This window comes from Xiphophorus hellerii, chromosome 14 (assembly GCF_003331165.1).
Source record: "Xiphophorus hellerii strain 12219 chromosome 14, Xiphophorus_hellerii-4.1, whole genome shotgun sequence".
In the NCBI taxonomy this organism is placed as follows: domain Eukaryota; kingdom Metazoa; phylum Chordata; class Actinopteri; order Cyprinodontiformes; family Poeciliidae; genus Xiphophorus; species Xiphophorus hellerii.
This window is the reverse complement of record NC_045685.1, coordinates 24,714,125-24,736,682: the sequence shown is the minus strand read 5'-3', so window position 1 is coordinate 24,736,682 and position 22,558 is coordinate 24,714,125. Positions and strand designations below refer to the sequence as shown.

General features: G+C 38.0%; 4 protein-coding genes across 12 annotated transcripts in view; 2 read left to right on the top strand and 2 right to left on the bottom strand.

The window, feature by feature from the left end:
- Positions 1 to 22,558, bottom strand: part of LOC116733103 (immunoglobulin superfamily member 3-like) — a 919,724-nt gene that overhangs the window by 12,283 nt on the left and 884,883 nt on the right. The gene's annotated exons all lie outside the window — the stretch shown is intronic.
- The window catches only part of LOC116733131 (butyrophilin-like protein 8), a 766,651-nt gene that overhangs the window by 23,254 nt on the left and 720,839 nt on the right, over positions 1 to 22,558 (top strand). The window lies entirely within an intron of this gene.
- LOC116733102 (gastrula zinc finger protein XlCGF57.1-like) overlaps positions 1 to 22,558 on the bottom strand; it is a 366,755-nt gene that overhangs the window by 127,782 nt on the left and 216,415 nt on the right. The gene's annotated exons all lie outside the window — the stretch shown is intronic.
- LOC116733150 (lysosomal-associated transmembrane protein 4B-like) lies at positions 14,016 to 15,691 on the top strand. The gene is made up of 2 exons (XM_032583955.1): positions 14,016 to 14,300; positions 15,380 to 15,691. Exons 1-2 carry the CDS (start codon positions 14,190 to 14,192, stop codon positions 15,674 to 15,676), a joined length of 408 nt encoding a protein of 135 aa, XP_032439846.1. The 5' UTR covers positions 14,016 to 14,189; the 3' UTR covers positions 15,677 to 15,691.

Here is a 22,558-nt window from a genome sequence, read left to right as displayed (position 1 = left end):
GCAGGTGTTTGTTTAGAAACTTCTTGTTACCTTGAGTTACTCAGCTTACAGGAAATCAAACTACCTGTGAAGAATATAATGATAACAGCTCAGCTCTGTTCTGGTTCAGCAGCTTTGCAGATTCATATTTTACTGATAAATAATTTAATCCTGAAAAACTAAACAGTAATTTAAATTCAACATTTTATTTATGTAATGTTTTGGTAGAAAATAATTTTGCATCATTTATTACTCATCGATTAATTCATGATTTACTGTGTGAAGATCTAGAAACATAAATATCAACTCAATCTGCGTATAACTAAACCAACAAACTTTATCATGAATCAATTCATCCATAATTTATTCAATATTTATTTAACATGCACAAAAACTAGAATGTTGAATAAAAATCAATATTTCTTGCCAGTAATTTCATAAAGTAAACTCTCATTTTATAGAGATTTGATACACAGAGTAAAATATTTAGAGCTTTTATTTTTGGAAATGTTTATAACTATGGCTTTCAGGCAAAGAAACCTCAAAATCCAGGATCTGAGGAAATGAGAATATGTAATTGGACCAAAAACAGATATTTTGAGCACAAATGTCGGCGTCTGTAAGGTTTGTACATTTCTATGCCTTCAGTAATTGGCTGAACTTCCTCCTGCTTGAATTACTGCATCAATGCATCGTGGCATGGAGGAGATCAGCCTGTGGCACTAAGTGGAATGGAAGCTCATTTACAATATGCTTTAATACAGAGTTCTGTGAACAACCAACTTCTTCAGCAGTGACCTTTTGTTGCTGACTCTCCTTGTGGCAAAATATCATAAATAAGATGTGAATAATATCTTATGTATGATATTTGACTGAATAGATGCTGCAACAGGGTCAGGGTTAGCAACACATCACTATGCACTGAAAAACATCAGTGACTGATTCCTGGACAGACATTGTCAATGTGACTCTCACACAGCAAACTGTGTCCTGGAAACAGATCTCAGTTTCCTCCCTAACAACTAAACTCTCTGGAATTCATCACTCTCTCTTCTGGTCTCTAATTGCTCATCATTTCTTTCTTTTTGGATTCTGGTTTCCTCTGCACACCCAGCCTGACCTTTGATCTGCATGAGGCTGGAGTTGCTGCTGATCTGCAGCTGGTCGTCTGAATATCTGGTGAGGACGGGTTCTTGGTTCTGATCCAGAATCTGAGGATCATGTTACCTGATCTGAACTCAACCTGAAGTGAAGATCACAGAGTGAAGCATCAGGATGAAGCTGCTGATCGACCAATCAGATCAATATTTAATAATCACGTCTTAAAGCTGTTAGAAATAAACACATTTCATTAAAGAAACATTTCTAAATCTGTGTTTTCACATCAGAACTGAATAAAGAAACAAAGGAGGAGAAATACTAACTTTCACTGCTGAGCAGCTTTTAGTCAGAGCTTAGAGCGCCACCATGTGGACAAAACCACACATTGCAGCTGATCTCTGCTGAGGTAATATCATTTACTTCCTGGTTGGATCTTTATAGGTTTGACTGATTTTGGTGATTTTTATTATTATTATTAATAGATTAAAACTCTGTTATTTACAAACATCTGGGTCCAGATGTTCTGGTTCCTGATCAAAGCTCCAGTTTAACCAGCTGCTCTGAACCAGTTGATCCGGAGCTAAATGTTGATCATCTGACGGTTTAATGAGACGCTGCAGATAAAATAAATATGATAAAATAATGAAATTTATTCTATAAACATGGAATTAGAGTCCTGACAGCATCTTTCTATAAAACTGATTTATTTATATTTTAACAGCAGAAACAGAAAACAAAGCAGATAAACTGATCACAGTAACAAAACCTCTCAGCTGTTCAGCTTTAATAACTGGATGGTTCTGATCCACAGAACCTTTTGGAGCTGAAAGCTGAGAAAACGACTCACTGGCAGCTTTTCATTGAGATTCATGTTGATTCATTTGAAATGACTGAATTTTAATACTTTCTGAATCAAAGCTCTGAGAAAAATGACTTCAATAAATTTGCTTCAACAAAACTTTTTAAAGTTGATTCAAAACAACAGATGGAAAGACTCTGTTCATTTTTTCACTGAGATTCATTCATTCACTAAATTAAAATATTTTACATATAAAAACATTTATAAAAAAATCAGTTGTTTAAAAAAATAACATTTATTATAACGTTTCACCAGCTGGTTTTTACTTAAATTATAAACTTGTGTAAAAACGTCCATTAATCTGGACTGAACTGGACAAAGTCATCAGAACTGAACCAAACGGCTCCTGGAACAAAATCCTCTGGACCGATGAGACCAAAGTCCAGAAGTTTGATCTCAATAAACAGAGAAAACATGGAGGCGCCATGTTGGAGCAGCTCAGCTACGTCGGGTCTGATTGGTTCTGGTTCTGGTTTCCCTCTGGTTCTGGATGCTCTGCCACTAGAAGGATTTTTGCTCTTACACTTTTTACTTTCAGACAGTTGTAGTGATACGTAACCATGACAACAATGTATTGTTTTACAACTTACTCTCTCTCTACAGAGGAGAAGCAAAAGCTGATGAGGTGGATTAGCAGAGCCTGATGATGTCATCCAGTGTTTCAGTGAATTATTTTCTCTGCTGTCTGATATTTGACCTGTTTGCTTGTCATGCAGCCATGAATTGGTCAAACAGCAACAGTCTTCAGTCAGAGGCTTCTTCATATTCAGTCCAACACAGACTGCTATTGGAGCTCCTTCCTGCCCACAGGATCATCATCCATATCAACCCTTTGAACTGAGAGTCAGGAAAAGTTTGACCATCAGAGCTGCTGCTGCTGCTGTTGTCAGTAACAGAGAAACATGGAGGCCGATCCTTCCTCGACCTTCTGGTTCTGGATCCAAGGTCGTTCTCTGGGTTGGAGAGAACATCAGCAGCTGCTGGAAAGATAGAAGAGAGTTTTGAATATTACAGAAACCTTTAGAAGAATAAAGTTTAATGGGAAACAATTAAACATGAAACCATATAAACAACACAGAAACATTTGGTTCTGTTTTAACGTTTATAAACCGGGTCGGTTCTGATCACAAACCTACAGAAACATGAAGACTTTTCATTTTTCTCCGACTCTCTGGATGAAACCAGTTAGGACTTTTACCTCAGTCTGAGTTTCCTCAAACTAAATCAGAGGAAAAAAATAATCTAAGTAAATAAAAACCAAGAGAAACAGGAAGAAATAATTTCACAGAAAAACACAAAAGTTACTTCTGTTTTTTTTAAATCAGAAAACATTTGCTGCAGTCTTCTTCAGTTCAATTTCACTTTTTCAGCATTTAGACTTTATAAAGTTCAGATGTTGCAACATGAACTCACCAGTAACGTTGAGTCGACATCTTCCAGAGTTGAATCCATCTTCAGTTTTCACGTCACACAGATACAGACCAGAGTCTTCAGTCCTCAGTCTGGACACATGGAGTCTGATTCGTCCTTCTCTGAGGACGTCTTTGTCAATCTGGACTCGTCCTGAAAACTGTTTATCCTGAGAATCTGGAATCTCAACACCTTCATGGACCTGATACAGAACCAATTCTCTAGGGGGATCTAGAAATTCACAGAGGATAAACATGGAGGACAGAGAGGAGTCGGGTCTGATGATGAAGGTCCACTCCAGAGTGATGCTGTGGTTCTCCTCTGCCTGATAGCTGCTCTGTGTCACATTCACTACAAATGTTGCTGCTGAGGAGACAGAGAGGGAAAGAGAGGAGCAGACACACTGAGAACTGGAACATGGGAGTCTTTCAGCTCCATCTAGAGAGCTTTCTGTCACAAAGACAAGATGGAGACTGACCACAGAGACATGAGCTGAGGATGAGGAGCAGCAGGATCCTGGAGATCATCTTCATCCTGAGAGAGGAAGAGGAGGAGAGGCAGCAGAACATCAGGAACATCATCACTAACAATACAAGGAACATCTGGACTCATAACAACTCAGTCTGACCTTTGACCTCAGCTCCTTCATATGGAAACTCCTGAACTTTCTGATTCAAATATGTTTTTACTATGTTATGGCAAAATAAGTAAAATAAATAAATTAAATTAAAACTGTGACACTGCCACTTTGTGGCCATAAATAAATACAGCAGCAGGTTTCTGGTCTGTGATGCTGCGAACATTTAAATCTGATTCCAGGTTCAACTTCCTGTGATGTCAGAGCAGAAAGTTTTAATTTAGTTCATTTTTATTGAGGTTAAATCAATCTGTCAGGATTCAGGAGGTGAATTATCAATCTGAACACCTGCAGGAGTTTGAGATTTTATTCTCTCTCTATTAAAGACAAAGTTACCAACTAAAATTAATTAAATGTCTCATATTTCAGATTTTGACTCAGATGGAAAAATGGTTCACATAAATTACAATATTCACGAGGCTCACAGAAGAAAAGTTCTGTTTAGTTATTCCATTATTGCAGAACTAATTATGTTACTTTGTGCTGGAAGCTTTAATGTGTTCATTTATTATTCTATATATTAAAGAAATTAAACTGTTTCAAAAGTTAAACCAATTTCAGATAAAATGCAGATATTGATAATTTAGCTAAAACTTAATTTCTATCTGTTCAGCCACATATCTGGACATTGATCATAGAGGAGACTAAATGATTTATTAAATAAAACCTGAATGAAATTAATGAACCTGTTCATTAAACATATTCAGTCTAATTAACATGAACATTTTACTGTTTATCTTTGTTTTAATTCTTCACTCAGAGCTTCAGTCTGGATTATATGGAGTTTATGTGTCACTGATTATTTTTATATTATTTTAATAAAATAATATTTATTAAATCAGCTCAGACTGTGGCCATGAGTTTAACTTGGTGAAGGTGAAGAAAGTAGTGACGGGCCAGACGACGCACAAACCTCTGCACATGCGCCGAGCAAACAAGATGAAACCACGTGTCTGTGTGCGTATCACTTTAAGGAAAACCACGTGACCAATACAGTTCCTGTTTGTTTGGTTGTTAACTCGCCAAATTGTTCACAATAAACTTTGTTCTTTGCTTTGGTTTTTGGCTCGTATTTGTTCTAAATAAAAACATGTGAATGAACCTTGTTCAGTCTGTTTCTAGTCTTTACTGAATTCACTAGTTAATCTGAAACCTGCTGAAAGGTGAGGCGGGCAACATTTCCTGCCTTCTAAAGAAAACCAACCAATCACTTTGTAGATCTTCCCGCCCACACATCAACGGTTACGCATTTCCGCTTCCTTTATGTACAGAATATGTAAATTAAAACTCAGCTCCACGTGTAGCAAAGCTCTACCAGCGAATGAATGAAATGTTATTTTTCAGCTCATTGTCTCTCTGAACAAAAACCTTCAGACTAAAAAGAAACTTCTGTAGAAAGAAGTTTGATCATCTTCATCATCCGAGTCCGCTGATCGGTTTGAGGAAGAAAACAAGAAGCGGCAGATCTATGATCATGTTGTTCTAATATTCTAACCTCTATGCTGCATTTCCCCACCATCCTTCCAGTTTTTAATGATGCGTTGGACAGTTCTTAACCCAATTCTAGTAGTTTCTGCAATCTCCTTAAATGTTTTCTCTGCTTGATGCATGCCAATGATTTGACCCTTCTTAAACAGACTAACGTCTTTTCCACGACCACAGGATGTGTCTTTTGCCATGGTTGTTTAAGAAATGAGGAGTTACTCATTGCATCAGCTGGGGTTAAATAACTTGTTGCCAGCTGAAAGATGCCTATGCAGTACTTATCCAATAGGAGGCTTGTACCTATTTGCTTAGTTAAATCCAGGTGGCGACTTTTTTTTTGGCCAGGCAGTGTATATATATATATATACATACTGTATATAATGACATTATATATATATATATATATATATATATATATCTCTCTATCTATCTCTCTATCTCTCTCTCTCTCTCTCTCTCTCTCTCTCTCCGGTGTGCGGCCTTTTCATTTTTTGTCATAATTAAAGGCCTCCCCTTTTTTGACATTACTGTCATCAATCTGACACTTTTAATGTCATTACTATCATCTATCTATCTCTATACTCTTCTTCTCTGCTCCTCTCTACTCTCTCCTCCTCTCTTCTCCTTCCTCTCTATATCTCTCTATATATTAATATATAGTTAATATATATAAGGTGTGAGGCCTTTTAATTTAATTGTCATAATTAAAATGCCTCACACTATTAAATATGACATTAAAAGTGTCGTAATAATGACACTTTTAATGTCATTATATATATACAGTATATATATATATATATACATACTGTATATAATGACATCATATATATATATAACTTATATATATGGTGTGAGGCCTTTTCATTTTAATTGTCATAATTAAAAGGCCTCACACTTTTAATTATGACATTAAAGTGTCGAAATAATGACACTTTTAATGTCATCATTATATATATATATTCAATTTAATACAGTTCTGTCCTTGTCTTTTAATGTTATTATTATGACACTTTTAATGCAAAGTTGCTCTAGAAGTTGCAGTGAAAGTCCATTAAAAGTGCCAACCTTGCATTAAAGTGACTTTATTTTCAAAATAATGCGAAGTTGGCACTTTTAATGCAGCTTTGCATTAAAAGTGTCATTATTTACCGAATGACACTTCATGACAACAGTCATGAACATTCATAAAGACTCCTTCATGTTCATGACAGATGTTATGTCATGTTTATGATGTCATGTCAGTCTTATGCACTGACAGGTATACCTACCTAATAGACAGGTAGGTATACCTGCCTGTCTATCAATAGGTAGGCAGGTATCTTTCTACCTGCCTACCTATTGATAGACCTATCTATTTTAGCTAGCTAACCTATGTAGCATCATGTTTGTAGAGACCCGGAGAGAATTTATGTTTAAAGTAGAATTATTTAACTAATAGACAAAATTACAGACAATATCTATCTGTTTGTCTGTATGTCTGTCATTTGTGTTTGTAGAGAAACCGGAGCTCCGGAGAAAACTTTAGTTTAAAGCAAGATTAGTTGATTTTACTAAGAGAGCAAATTACAATGTCTGTCTGTCTGTCTGTCTGTCACTTGTGTTTTTAGAGAAACTGGAGCACCCAGAGAAAACTTATATTTGAAGAAGGATTACTTAATTTTACTAATAAATAAAATTACAGACAATGTCTGTCTGTCTGTCTGTCTGTCTGTCTATTGTTTTTGTAGGAAAACTGGAGCACCCAGAGAAAACCTTTTGTTAAAATGACTTATGCTACCTTCAAAGCTAAGGCCTCATATGTCTGACGTTGCTAACGGAAAATATTACAAAGATGTTTTGTAAATGATAAGTGAAAGCCGCTGTTTTCACAGACAGGCTGAAGAGAAAAGGAAAGACTGGTTTGAAGAGCCATCCGTCCGTCCATCCATCTATCCGTCCATCCATCCATCCATCTATCCATCCATCAGTCCGTCCATCCATCTATCCGTCCATCCATCCATCCATCCATCCATCCGTCCATCCATCCATCTATCCGTCCATCCATCCGTCCGTCTGTCCATCCATCCTCCATCCGTCCGTCCGTCCATCCATCCATCCATCTTCTTCTGCTTGTCGGTTCATGTGGCCGGCAGCCTAAGAGCGGCATCCCAAACTTCCTTGGATGGGAATTTTCCTTTTTAGAACTCTGTTGGCAATTCTTAGAGACGTGCACAGATTTGGAGTTTAGTGAGGGAAGTTTGACAGTATTGGTATTGGTAACTTTCTGACAGCTCAGTGAAGGTCTGCAAACCTTGCTGGTTTTTCCTTCATCATGTTTGTCAGAATACGTCGTTCTTCCCTCACAGGACTTGGAGCAACTTCTCTCTGGTCTTGCTGCTGGCAGAGTCTCCTTAACGTCGTCATAAACAGGCTGTTTGCATTTGTCAAGATGGATACTTTTAATACGTTCACCTCCACACACTCTCTCTAACTCAATTAAGGATAACATGTCTTTCCTCTCAGCCTCACGAAGTTCCTTCTTCTCCTGCTGTTTGCGTCGTATCTGATAATCCCACGAGTCGGTCAGAGACTTGGTAGCTGCAGCTTTTTTCTCTTTCGCCAGTTTTTCAAGCTTCTGCTCTGCAGCTTCCCGATGTTTCATTTCTTTCAATGACCTATCTTCCATAATTGTCCTTTTCGCGTCTTCTTTCTTCTTTATTAGGGACAGTTGGTTGTACACTAATTTTTGACGTATTTCACGACTCCTGTCCTTGTCATCAATGTACTGATGTCTAGTAGCCAATTCATCAGCCAGAGGTTTTTGCTTCGGAGTTTTCTCCTGCTGCTGTATTTGATGTGATAATTTGGTAACTTCATCCTTGGCCATCTTGTTGCATTGCTTATTGTGTAAAAGAACATCATAATCAGTTTCTTTCTTTAATATATTCTTTAAACTGTCCCCTCTAGATTTCTTTTGCTCTTTTTGGTTAAGTTGAGCCTCATTATGTCTCAAAAAATTCCGGCTTTTCTCTTTCTTCTGTCTCTTCATTTCCATTTCTTCATTTTTATGCAGTCTATCTGACTGCATTATGGCAGCCATTTGTTGCCTTTCAATTTCAGCCTTCTCCATGTTTTTCTGCTTTTTATATTGAACCTGGGTGTCCCATGTATCAGTCAGAATCTGTTTCATTTTATCTTTCTTCTCCCTCTCTTGTTCCTCTTGTAACTTTTGGTGTAAATGCTGCTTGGCCCTCTCTGCACGACGCTTTTCCTCCAAAAGGATGTAACTAGCAGTTTCTTTTTTCTTTATTTCATCCAGATTGTTATAAACAATTTTCTTGCAATCCTGTTGAGATGGAACCTTTTCAGGACGCGTGTTTTGAAATATAGGCGGAAAGCCTTCATTTGACTCCCGCTTAGCCATTTCTTTTACTTTTAAAGGCTTTTTAAACAGTTTGTCTTTTCCAGAAACCTCGCTGTAATAAGCTGTGGACGCGTAGGGAGCTCTTTGGCTCAGCAGTCTTTCCGTCATTTTTCTTTCAGGTTCCGTATCTTTAGTGTATTTAGTCCAGTAAGAAACATAGGTGTTTAAAGATTCTTCCTGTTCTCGAAGTCGGTTCGATTCTTCATTCGGTTCCGTCTTCTGTCTTGTCCTTAGCAAAGGATTAATAATCTTAGGTAATTGACGGGAATCCATCTTCCGTTTCTGTCTAACAATGAAAAGAGAACAATTAACTATAAATCCGCTGGGTTCTGCAAGTCTGGCTCTAGAACACAAGTGACAAACTATTTAAGAGGTTTCAGAGCTGATGTCATAGCTCTATGACACAAAGCATCTGATCCTAGTGACATCATCAGTCAGGTAGAAGTGTCGCATTAGTTGCTATTGCTATGGTAACCAGGAAAAGCTCTGAAGTGATTCCCACCTTCTAGTAAAGGAGATGTTTCAAACCATTAAAACATTTCCAAATAAATTCGTTCATATTAAGACAAATGAAACTTTTCCCAACATATTAGACTAGTTTCTGCCAATGTGGCTGTAATTGATATGGGCTTAACAATGTGCAAAACACAATCACCCGGTTTCCCATTGAATCTGCTCAACAGTGTTTTCCTCATCAAAAGAGGTTTTTTGAGGAAAAGTGTTTGATGAACTCAGGTTAAACTGTGGCCGTTTCTCATTTAGACATCTTAAGGGCTTTTTTCCTTTATCTCGTTTTATTTTGTATAACATATGACTTCCAGTTTTTGATTTGATGTTATTTTATTTTTATTTTTGCTCTATATATGTTGTAGAATGGCAGCTTAACGACAGAAAGGAACAGAAGACAAGTTACAACAACGTGTTAAAATGTGTCTAGTTATTAGCGAACCCCTTGATAGAGGCACAAGGTTGTTTGTTTTGTAAATAAGGACGGTTCTAATTTTGTAATCGATTGAAATTGTGAATTTGTTGTATATAAACACTAGGGCATAGTTTTGAATTAGAGTTGATATTTTTAGAGGTGAATATTATTTTTAGTTGAAATGTTCTGGTTGTGTTTTTGTAGCTTACACTGTCCTTTTTGTGTGTGTGTGTGTGTGTGTGGGTGTGTGTGTGTGTGTGTGTGTTTGTGCATACAGCTATTACAATGAAACTCAGGGTTAACTTTCCAATAAACCTCACGTTCATCAGTAAAGCCACAATCCTTCATTTGGGGCTGGGGGTGTTACACACTTTTTATCTTTAATCCTATTAGGCTGCTGTTCATGCTTGTATATATGTGTGGCCCAGTGTAGACAAATGAGCCAAACACATTCAACTGAAAAACGGAAGTGGGTTTTATTCCCGACTGTCCTCAGATGGAACAGTATTAATTTTGGTTTGATTTGTATGGAAGCGCATTGCTATCACACAGGAAAAAAAATATTTAGAGTGCCATCACGTTATAGCGTGATACTTATCTTAGACGTGATACGTATCTTGTTTAAACGTGATAATTGTATGTCCAGGAAGTGGCGGTTTTATGCTAGGCTAGCACAGTGGCTAACTGTACTAGCTTCCCTTGGTCAAGTTTCCCTTCATGTTTGGTCTAAAACATGGAGAGACACGGATGCTGCTTTGCACTGTGGTTAAAACCATTAATAGCATGATGAGCAGGATCCTAAACAGAACCGGACTGCACAGAAGGAAACGTCAGTCCAGTCCTCTAACTGTGGCGGCGATCCTAACTGACCGTCTGGATCAAAGCTGAATTTGGCTTCCGATTGTAGCTTCTGATTCGGGAAATGGCTAAAGGGCGATTATGACGGAGGCTTTTGGGGCTTTTGGAAACCAAGCCCCAAAAGCTATTTTTTCCAGCCGACTATGTAATCTTAACAAGCTCAATTTTTTGTAGGGGTCTGGGACTGTTTAATAAAGATTTATTAGGCCACAAAAATGCTACCAGAGCTAATTTGACCGACGGAAAAAAAATTCAAAAATTGACAAAATTGTGTATTTTTTTGACCACTTCTCAAATTTGTATCTTTCATACAAATAAATAAAACTTCTCTACTAAAGATAAATTAGGCCGCTGAATAATATAAAGTCATCCATTTTGGCCATCTTTAATAGTTTCATAGATATTGGTGGTAGAAAACAGGGATTTTTTGTTTGTTTTTTAAAATATCTAATTTTAGGGAATTTTTGACTTGCACCAAAATGTTTATTTTTTTAATGCATTTCATTGAAACTTCCTTCTAAGATGTTTATTAGGCTGCTTCATCAGATAAAAACAGTTATTTATGGCTATGTTTAGTAGTTTTGTTTCATTTTGCAGACTGAAAATACAGATCGTTTTATAGATTTCTTTTTTTATGGAAAATTCCCTACTACCCACCATCTGAAAAAGTGCCAAAGAAAGTACAGGTTTTTTAAATATATATATAAAAGGTGTCCAGAATATATTATTTCAGTATAGATACAGTCACTTCATCATGATGCGGCCCACATGATGATGCCCTGGGCGGTTGTCCACGCCGCCCAGTCTGAACATTTAAATTTCAATTACATTGAATCACCTGTTCGAACAGCATGTGATGACCGCTGCGTCTGTTGGTTTTCTATTACTCTTCTATCAATTATTTGCCATGTGAAATATTACGCCTTAAATAGCGATGTTAGACTGCTTTATCTTTTAACACAGCTTCAACGGTAAATAAATAAATAAATAAATAAACGGATCTGGGTAAAGAATTGACCCAGAGGTGTGACCAAGTCACTGTGTTGCAAGTCTCAAGTAAGTCTCAAGTCTCTGTCCTCAAGTCCGAGTCAAGTCTCAAGTAAAGACAGGCAAAAGTCGAGTCAAGTCTCAAGTCAGGAACCTTTAATTTCAAGTCATTTCGAGTCGTTTTTATTTTATTTTTTTTTATATAATTTGCAATTATACATAAAATTCAAATATTAGACCATTTGTTCTTTTTAAAATACGTATTTGAGGTTCATTTGTGATCCTCTTATTCATCTGGTATTCTTCAAATCTGTCAGAAGTAAACAGATGTCAGAAAATAAATTACAGCCATTCATGAATTACATTTGACTTCAGTTTACTCCTTCTATTCATAAATAAACATCAACACTACAACAATCATAGTTTTCAAAAAATGAAATAAGTATAAATGAAGTTATCACAAGTAAACTCAGGAAGGTCTGGTGCATTTATTTTTCTGCTTTTATTTCTAAGTATGTTAGTTTCAGTCCTCCGTAAATATGGGACAGATATTCTAAACACAAAATTTATTTGGGACAGTCACTGTATTTGGTCTTTTTTTTTTTTTCCCAGCAAAGCTATACTACTTGGAAATGGGTTCTGTGCCACATGTGACAGTCACGCCGGTCAGTGCATTACGTCAAAAACAGTTGACTTAATGCACTGACTGCAGTAAACAATATATTGTCAATATAATTTCCCAACGTAGATGTCTTCAAATACACCAACCATCCTTAGATGATACTAGACCCGGCTCATCATCATGATGGGACAGAGAGACTCTGTTCCCTGTGTTCAGGTCCAGAATCTGCTTTCTGTTCCGGAGCCCCGCTCACTATCCACCGGCTTCCTGAGCTAACACGGTGCACATTATTTGTGGAGGCATTTGAAGGACCGGATTTATGGTAAATCATCACCAATTTAACCCGGAGTACACATGCTAACACGAAGTTAGCTAAAGTCAACTATCTTACAGCAAAAGAAAAGTGCCACCTACCGATCTTTGTGAAGCTTCAAATGCCGGACAAAGTTGGACGTCGTGGCATCTCCATCCGATATTCTCTTCTTGCATGTTTTACAAGTTGCAGTTCGTTTTTTAGTCGAAAGTTCATAACCTACGTAGCCAAAAGAAATTACTCGCGGAAGCATATTCGAGCGGTTATTTCGTATTTCGTTCCCTGAGCTCTGTAACTTTGCCGCGTTTTTTTAAACGTCCAAATCCTGTTAATTTGATTGGTTGTGCTGCAGCTACGTACACACATACATAAGGAGAGAGGAAAACATAGTGACGGTCTGCGCATATTGATACGGAATGAGTGAAATTAATTAATGACGCCACTTTATAAATAATGTGTTTTAAATTTTAAGACTTTGAGTAAAAAATATCAAGTCTTTTCAAGTAAACAGCTTCAAGTCGAGTCAAGTCCCAAGTCAATGGCATGAAAGTCAAAGTCAAGTCCGAGTCTTTGAGCATTTTTTCAAGTCAAGTCTCAAGTCGTGATTTTAACGACTCGAGTCTGACTCGAGTCCAAGTCATGTGACTCGAGTCCCCACCTCTGAATTGGCCCATAATTTCCAGATTCGTGTTCTGAGTTTAATCCGCTCAGTAACTTTCTCGAAATCACGCATTACATAATCGGATTTGAGTCCAACTCCTTTCGGGTGTTTATCGTCACCATGACCGAGGTTGTTCAATCAAGGTAGCACAGATTACCACCGGAAGTACTCTTCAAAATAACTTTAGCTGAAGTAATTAGACCAAAACTTGAATGGGGTCTGCAAGCTAGATTAATTTCTGTTGTATCTGTGGTCTCCAAAAAATAGATCCTTCCCCTCAAAAAAAATAAAAATGTTGGCCTGTGTTGCTGTGTTTGTTCACCCCAAAGAAGTCAATTGACCCCAGGGCCAGTTAATAATCAACCAATGCAAAAAAAATTAAAAAAAATATTCATATGGGGCCCATTCACAAGTGTCTGCTACAATGTACAATTAAAGTGTTATCACTAAATTATATTGATGTCAGTCATGTTGGATTTTGAACTTGGAAAGAAACTTCATATTTTCTCATGTGGACGTTTGACCTCGGGGACCCTGCCTGTTAATTTTCCTTTCTTAAAGAAGTTTCAGCTTCTGAGTAAAGTTCACAATTCGACTGATACCAGCTAAATAGTTCTTTCCTTCACCTGAAGAATAAAAAGTACACTGAAACTGTGTTGGTTATAAAATTTCAAAGATTCCCTATTCGAGAAATTTCTTAAAACATTTTTGCTTCAATGTGAAATTCAGCTTTTAATTTGGAATCAGATTTCCGCTTTCCGCCTCAGATGGCGTCGAACTTGACGCGGCGGCGCGTTTATAATCCGCTCGAGCGACGAGTAAACAACCGAAAGACCAACAGCGGATGATTCTCGTCATTTCTCGGCGAGACTCGGCGCTCGGCGGACGTGGCTCGGACGACGAGGCGACTGCTTTCCTTCCCAACCCGACCCGTCACCGACCCTGCGTGTAAATGTTCACAGACAAGATGATGATGTCCCCGTGGGACCGCTGGTACTCCACAAGCTGCTGCCTGTGCTGCCATGTCCGCACAGGAACCATCATCCTGGGGGTCTGGTATATGGTGAGCATCCGTCTGCGTCCCACTGCATCCCTGTAGACATTCGGCAGCAAGCGGGGAAGCGTGGCCTCGTTGGAGGGATTCAGGTTGGATACTGCACTCCAACAGAAGGATGAAATATTATTTCAGGGTATTCTGGTCATTTTTATGGGTTTGTAAGCCTGTCGCAATAAGCAATTAATCAATTAATCGCGTGATAAGTTAAAAGCCCCCCCATTAATGTCCATTCTGACTATTCATATTTTTTGAAGGGCTATTTTGCTTAAAGAAACTTTGTAATCTAATTTATTTACGGTTTCGGTTGCGTTTGGTTTAATTTTCAGTTGATTGTTTTTTGGTCTTTTTTTATTGTTATTTTTATATAACAATATATATACATTTAAAATATCTTCCTTGTCGAGGGTAAAGTGTTCTTTACAAAATTGAAACTTATTGATCTCGCAGAGGGCTGAATTTGAATTATTATGCTGTTATCTACACATGACTTAAAAACGGTCTCAAAATAACGTAATAATAATGTTTTCTTTTATCGCAATAATTTCTGTGATAATTTATCGTCCAGTAAAATGTTATCGTGACAGGCCAATAGTTTGTTATTGTTTACCTCTAAGATCGTTAGGCTATAACTAGCGCAGCAGATGAGGTGTGCAGCTAAATGTAGGCAACTATCACAGTTTATTCCGGGTTATTGTCTCCTAATTGAAAACGAGGGGAAAACTCAGCAGCATTTTGAAGTCAATTTAAAGGGCCTGTGGAAAAATCCTTTTTCTGCCTGATATTAATAAATCAGCAGCAGGTCTCTTCAGGTAGCAGGTTTGGTGTCAGGTTGCCTATTGAATGCGAAGAATGCTCCGTTGCTTCACCCCCAATAGGGATGAATGAGTCATCAGCGTAACGAACTGCACAAGCCAGAGATTGTGTTGCACCAAAAACACAAATTTCCAAGCAGACCTTTAACGTTCCCGTGTTTATAACATCCATTTACGTCCTGCACAACACCTAGAGTTCATGTGTGCATTTTAAGTTCTACAGCTCCACTGTAATTTGCCCGTTTCTTACCCGTATGTCCTGTGTCCCTAAAGCTCATCAATGCCGTGGTGTTGCTCATCCTGCTCACGGCCCTCAGTGATCCAGAAAAGTATCATCTGACCAGTGCCGAGTTGGCCAATGACCTGGATGTCATGGATGATGCCAGTAAGTATCCTAAAAACAAAGTTATAAGTAGAACTTCACAGTTTGTTTTCCACCCAACACGCTACTATGCACTACCTGGTCTATCATACAAAACCCTGCTGAAATACATTGAAGTTTGTTACTGTGACATAAAAATATGGGAAAATTTAAGGGGTATTAATATTGCTGCAAGGCACTATATCTAGTACGCCTTTGGTACTTTTGCTGTAAGATGAATTAATCGACAAGTGTTATTAATATAATATAAAGGTAAGGGTTGTTCCTGCTCTGTTTGAAGCTAGATTTTCTGATTACTTTATGGTTTTCTCTGTGAAACTAAGGCGACACTTGACTGTTTTGCTAGACGACCTCTCTAACTAGTGGACAGTAAACACCTTTGTGTGACTTTAACATCCCAAATCACAGTCATGCAAACCTACTTTCCATCTGTCCAAAGAATTAGATAAATCCGTCTTAGCCCAGGAGTGCTCTGGTCTCGTTTGGCCGGAGTTTACCGGCACCACATGGCATTCATTCAGATTCCCTGATTCAGAATGACTGTAAAGTCCCCGGATTAGAGTCACCCTGTAAGGCTGGCTGCGTTCCAGCTGGTGCAGTGTCACCTCTTCTTTTGAAACACACACGAAAACTAGAACACTTTTAATGTGATTTATTTATCTGAGGGGTTTTCAGTGCCAAGGCTGGACAAACACTAAAAGTCAGAGAGAACGTCAATGCAGTTTCGGACTGTTATTGTTTACTGATCTGAGATCATCTTTTAATTTTACTCAATAAGAAAACTAATACAGTCAACGAAGACCACGCTACACAATCAATAAAAATATTATTTTTATTAGGACTTATGATTATCTACTCTATGTATATAATTAATGGCAACTACATATTTTTTAGAGACTAAGGAAACTGGAAACGGCTTTTTTTAACACCCTGATGTTTGCTTTGCACTTGTTTGAAGTACAAGCTCTGCTAACGAATGTTAAGGTGACTTAATGGATTAAAATCACCAGGAGCCAAAGACTAGAAGTTAAAAGTAACTTGTTGCTGTATGTTAGCTAACATTTGTTGTCCGCTAGTAGCAACAACATAGCTTAATAGCCACCCAACAATCCAGCGCAACATGTCCAGATTAGCTGGAACACAAAATAGAGTATTATTGTACAGTTGCTCTATTATGGAAAAAAAATGTAATCACACTTATTTCTCCTTAAATTTATGGCACTTAAAGAACAATCTAGGAATATACTTTCAAATCAGATTGAAAAAAAAAATGCTAAGAATACTTTTTTTTAATCAATTGATTTTTTTTTCTTGTAATTGTCTAAATACAAATGAGATTAATTGTATATCAGGTCTGCAGTCGCACTTTCATTTTTTGGTGTTCAACATTCTCAGGTACTGATTCTGTCAGCTCTCTTGACATTCAGGTAAATTAGCCGCTGCAACAAAGGGACGTATTTTCTTGGACCAGATGTGATTCACTGGATGACTCATAGCTGCAGTTTATTAAAGAAATGCTGGATAATAAGTTATTGATTCACATGACGAGCAAGATGTGGTCTCGGTGAACTGTTCCAGTACCGCCGGTGCTTTATCTGATTGTACCAAGCTCTTATTTTACGTAACACAGTTATTGGTTTTCCCTCTGTTACGCTGAGTGTGATGTGAGGTAAAAGGAACAGTGAGTGACCCAAAAACTGAGGTTCATCCCTTTTCTGCTTGACCGATGCGACGCACCTTTATTGTTTCTATTTCTAGTCTGAATTTCTAATATACAGTATATATATATATTTATTTATTATTTTTTGCTATACAGAAGCCAACCGATGGGAGAGCCGCTTACAAGCAGAACAACCTTCCTGCTTCGACAGAGCAAAGTAAGAACGTCGCACTTGGTCCAATGCTTCTCAAGGGGGGCGCTGTTCAGGCATGTTTTGATTATACTTGCAGTGTAGTCATACCTTTTTCTAAGTAAAACTAACGAATCAGTAAATTTTGTTATCAAAGTAAAACAACTAAAAATCTATTTTGCTTTAATTTTTCTATTGGTAAAAAGAAAAGTTGTAAGACAATTAATAAGAGTTATTAAAGGGACAGTATCATCATAAATCAACTTATTTTTTTTTTGTTTTACATTATAGCGTATCTGGAGTGTTTCTTTCATAAATTTTCAATAAATACTTTAATCTCCCATGGCAACCATTCACCTGTGGCCAAACACCTGGCAGGACTTAGCTCCGCCTTTAAGACGTAGCTCCTCCTCAGTTTCAGCTTTCTGCCTCACAGAGCGGCCCTCCTTTACAACTCTCCACTCAGCTCCTTCAGACTAGCCAGCAGCAATTAGCAAAACACCTGGTGGAACTGCTCATCTGCTGAGCTCATTATAGGAGTCGGGTAATTTGGTCAGGCAAGTACAAAATGTCTTGGATTAGGCATTTTAAATGCTGAAAAGTCAGACTTGTTCCCAAAAAATTGCAAACTAAAAGAAAATCACAGAAAGTTGTTTTTTTTTTTTTTTTTGGTAATCCAAGAGTTCTATTGTGCTTCAACTTTTCAAAACGACTAGTTCTCCATGATTAAATTTTCTGCCTCATGCGTTGAAGGTGTTCTTTGCCTCGTTTCCACAGAAAAAATCGAAGAGAGCCAAGTGGCCCAAACCTGCGAAGAAGAAGAAGGCGAGGAGAGAGACATGAGACGCCTCCGTATGCAAGAGACTTCACATCCTGCTTATGCAACACCTTCTCTGACAGGGATTTGGAACGACGGTCGCCGTTGACGAACTTTACCAGGAGGGAGGAAAAAAAAAAAAACGTGTCCGAAAACCAACTTTTTTTTTTTTTTTTAAATACACATCATGTGCCAGTTGGTGGATCCTTGAAAAGTGAAATTTTAATGCAGTGCAATCTAATGTGATGGGGTGTTGATGGTTTCTATGTATGCATTTGATCTTTCTGATAATGTCTTCTAATTCCACTGAATCAAATAACTGAAGGAGCTGTAATTTAGGTCCTTAGACCTGTAGGAAAAATTACTGATGAAGTTAGAAATCTGTGGCGGCGGCTGACGAGCGCCGCTCACTGTGCAGAGAGTAACTGTTTCTCAACACTGGGCGAACGACGGGTGAACCGGCTTCTTTTAACTGCTCTGATGTCGGTGGTTTCAGAACCAGCGGCTGGAAGCTCTACGAGATGTAATAACTGTAGTGATGTAAATGAGCCTCGTCAGGCACAGGAAAGGGACTCGCGTCGACTCCGCGGTTCTTGCTTTTTCTTCCTGTGATTCTGGGGGAAAAAAAAATTGTCACCACCTCTGTCCATCTTGTTCGTCTCGTCCGTTTTTGCTGCCGTGTGTCGACAAAATGTTCTCTTGCTGTCTTTTTTTTTTTTTACGGCCGGTTGCTGTCTTTCAGCCGCAGTCATGCTGAAGTTGGGGGCATCTATGGCAAACGCGTCATTGTTGTCAGCCTCTTAGTTTTGTTTTTGTTTTTTTTGTTTTCCACCTCTGCTTGATCAGAAGTCCTCAGAATCGTTTTGTAAAACTTATTTGTAATAAAAGAAAAGCTAAAGCCATATGTAAAAAGACTAAATAAAGGCCAGTTTTTCTATCTTTCGTCTAATGAATACCACTTTTACTATCTCATGATACATTGATATAGCAAATACGGTACTTTTATTTAAAATAAGTGTAAATCTTAAATTTGATGTAAATTTTGAATCCTTATAGCTTTTATGAATCTGTTTCAAATCAAAACATGGGGGAAAAAAAAAAGTCAGGAAAACTCCTTTCACTCTATAAAACTGAATAATAGCGAGCGTCCCTGTACTACTCATTAATTGTGTAATCACTTTGTTCTATGATTAAATGAATGAAGTGTATGGAGTTGACCCCATTGATATACACTGCTAAATATCAGAGATGGATTCCATTCCAGAGCTGTACTATTTAACAAGTCATCTACATTTCTTGGTTTTTTACACTTGTGATGTAATCTAGTTCTCTGTTGGTTCAATGTCTGGCGAGTGAAAAAGTTACTTCATGACATGAATCCTGCTGATCTGGAGCCAACAGATCTGGAGCCAACAGCTCACTTGTCTGTGGTTGGCTTCTTGAAATGCACATTATCAAGATCAAATCCTCTTCAGTGTAAGGCAATTACTTTTTCAAGTTTTTTGGTGTATTCAATCTGAGCCATGATCCCAAGTATATAATAATAATAATAATAAGGCCTGAGATCAAAGTATGAGATCTCAGGCTCCACATGGCATTGAACAAACAAACGTTTTACTGACATTTCCTGACTGGATCGCTCTTTAAAAACATCATCTACTGCATCCATAAGAGCAATCTGTTTTTCCACAGAATGAATGATGTCACTCATTCAGGTCTGAACTTTTAGATCAGACCTAAAAGTCAGAACCAGTCTAGGATCTGACTTTTAGGGGTGCTTAGCCCCCAGTAAGGCTAAGACCCATGAAAAGATATTTGCTGGTGCAGTTTTCTAAATCTAACTGCTTATTTACATACATTCACAAACAGAATGAAGAAATATGTTGTCAGTAATTCATAGAGTAAACAATATTCATTTTACTCAAACATATACCTATAAAGAGTCAAATCAGAGAAACTTTAAATGTTTTTCCAGAGGTGTATAAACTCAGTTTGAAACAGAATCTCAAGATCACATCATACCTGCCAACATTAATGAGACACAAGCAGCTGTGGAGAGACAGTCCTGGTGTGATCTGCTCTCCCAGAAATTAAAATCAAATCTACTCAAAACTGCATTTAAAGTCATTGAAGAACTTTTTCCTAAATTCATAGGATTAATAAACCTAAAACCAGTTTATTATCAAGGTAGAAGTTCAGGTTAATGACTAGTGAAAACTAGTCATTAACCTGAACTTTATTTGAAAATCATACTTAGAAATTTAATTACCCTTATTTTTTATTTGAACATTATGCGGCTGTTGGCCTTTTTTACAAGAATGTTTGTCCATTTATAGAAAAGTAGACATGATGAGTCGAGTTTTACTATTTCAGTTCACAGTTCATTGAAGTGGGCCTGTCATAGTTTCAGTACCAAACACCTTTTTGTTCACACAGAAAACATCCTAACATTCTGTTCTGTTCTTTAGTTGGACATTATTTAAGTGACTCCAGAGAGATTTGGGAAATTAATGTATATAAGGTGTGAAGCCTTTTAATTGTCATAATTAAAGGCCTCACACTTTTAATTGTCATTATTATGACCACTTTTAATGTCATTATATACAGTATATAAAAAAAAAATTCCCTTCTCCACCCACCCATAAGAGCGGGTGGTTCTTATCCTCTGATAAGAACCCACCCGCTCTTATCCTCTTATTCCTCTGAGCTCAGGTCCTCTACCAGAGGCCTGGGAGCTTGAGGGTTCTGCGCAGTATCTTGGCTGTGCAAGGACTGATTTCTGGACTGAGATGTCTGATGTTGTTCCTGGGATCTGTTTGTAGCCATTGGTCCAGATTGGGGGTGACTGCCCCGAGGGCCCCGATGACCTTCACCTTCCAGGCCCTCTCCAGTTCCTCCCTGAGGCCCTGGTATTTCTCTAGTTTCTCGTGCTCCTTTTTCCTGATGTTGCAGTCGCTTGGTATTGCATTCAATGGTATAATATTCAATGCTGCATTCACCCATTCTCAATGATCTCTGATGGTACTTCACTCAGCCGTTGTAATTGGCGCCGGAAGGTCTGGTTGTCATTCGGGGGTCATGATTTTCTCTCTCAGGTCAGCAGCCGTCTCGTTCAGCTCTGATTCGCTCTGATTCGGGGGGGCCGTGTATCCCCTGACTGGGTGGGGACTTAACTACATGTCACAGTTCTGACATCCAGGTTCCTCCTTTTTTTTGCCGTAGCATTTGTGTTGTATCTCGTCAATCTCAAGTTGTGATAGCAGTTGCCGTTTGCGGATGTTGGGAACACATGAGCTACTAGTTGTTTAGCGCTTAGTGTTGACTGGGGATGTCGAAGTAACCAGTTCCTTCACCAAGTCTTTGCATGTAACCTCTCTGATTAGGGTTACTTGAGTAGTAGCATTCCAACAGATCCACATTTTCATCTCTCGCCCTTTCCGTCTTGTTCCAGTAGCCCATTTGTCATCAAGGTGCTCTGGTTCCCCAACACCTGACGCAGACCTTGTTTGGCCGGGCGACGTCTGAGCCGGCATGTTTATGCATTTTTGTGTCTCTCATGGTATGGAGGTAGGCAGTAGCTTGAACGGTCTTGCCTAAGACCCAGACTATACTGATATACGATGCCTTATCTATTGAGCTATCCAACCACTATATATATATATATATATATACTATATATATACAGTAATATATATATTTTTATATATTAGTATATAATAATATAATATATAATCATATCTTATAATTAATATATTATTATATCTATATATATATATAAGTTAATATAGTATAAGGTGTGAGGCCTTTTAATTTTAATTGTCATAATTAAAGGCCTCAAACTTTAATTATGACATTAAAAGTGTCATAATAATGACACTTTTAATGTCATTATTATATACAGTATATACACGCCTGGCCAAAAAAAAAGGTCACCACCAAAAAATGGTCACACTCTCTAATATTTTGTTGGACCGCCTTTAGCTTTGATTTACAGCCCGCATTCGCTGTGGCATTGTTTCAATAAGCTTCTGCAGTGTCAAAGGTTTATTTCCATCCAGTGTTGCATAATCTTTCACCAAGATCTTGTATTGATGATGGGAGAGTTCCTGACCACTGCGGCAAAGCCTTCTCCAGCACATCCCAAAGATCTCAATGGGGTTAAGGTCTGGACTCTGTGGTGGCCAATCCATGTGTGAAAAAGATGTCTCATGCTCCCTGAACCACTCTGTCACAATGTGAGCCCGATGAATCCCGGCATTGTCATCTTGGAATATGCCCGTTCCATTTGGGAAGACAAAATCCATTGATGGAATAACCTGGTCATTCAGTATATTCAGGTAGTCAGCTGACCTCATTCTTTGGGCACACAATGTTGCTGAACCTAGACCTGACCAACTGCAGCA

Bases quoted from the DNA above. Each gene is read 5' to 3' on its own strand.
- LOC116733150 (XM_032583955.1), top strand. From the start codon at position 14,190: ATGTTCACAGACAAGATGATGATGTCCCCGTGGGACCGCTGGTACTCC. The intron at 14,301-15,379 runs GTGAGCATCCGT...GTGTCCCTAAAG, and splicing joins TCCTGGGGGTCTGGTATATG to CTCATCAATGCCGTGGTGTT.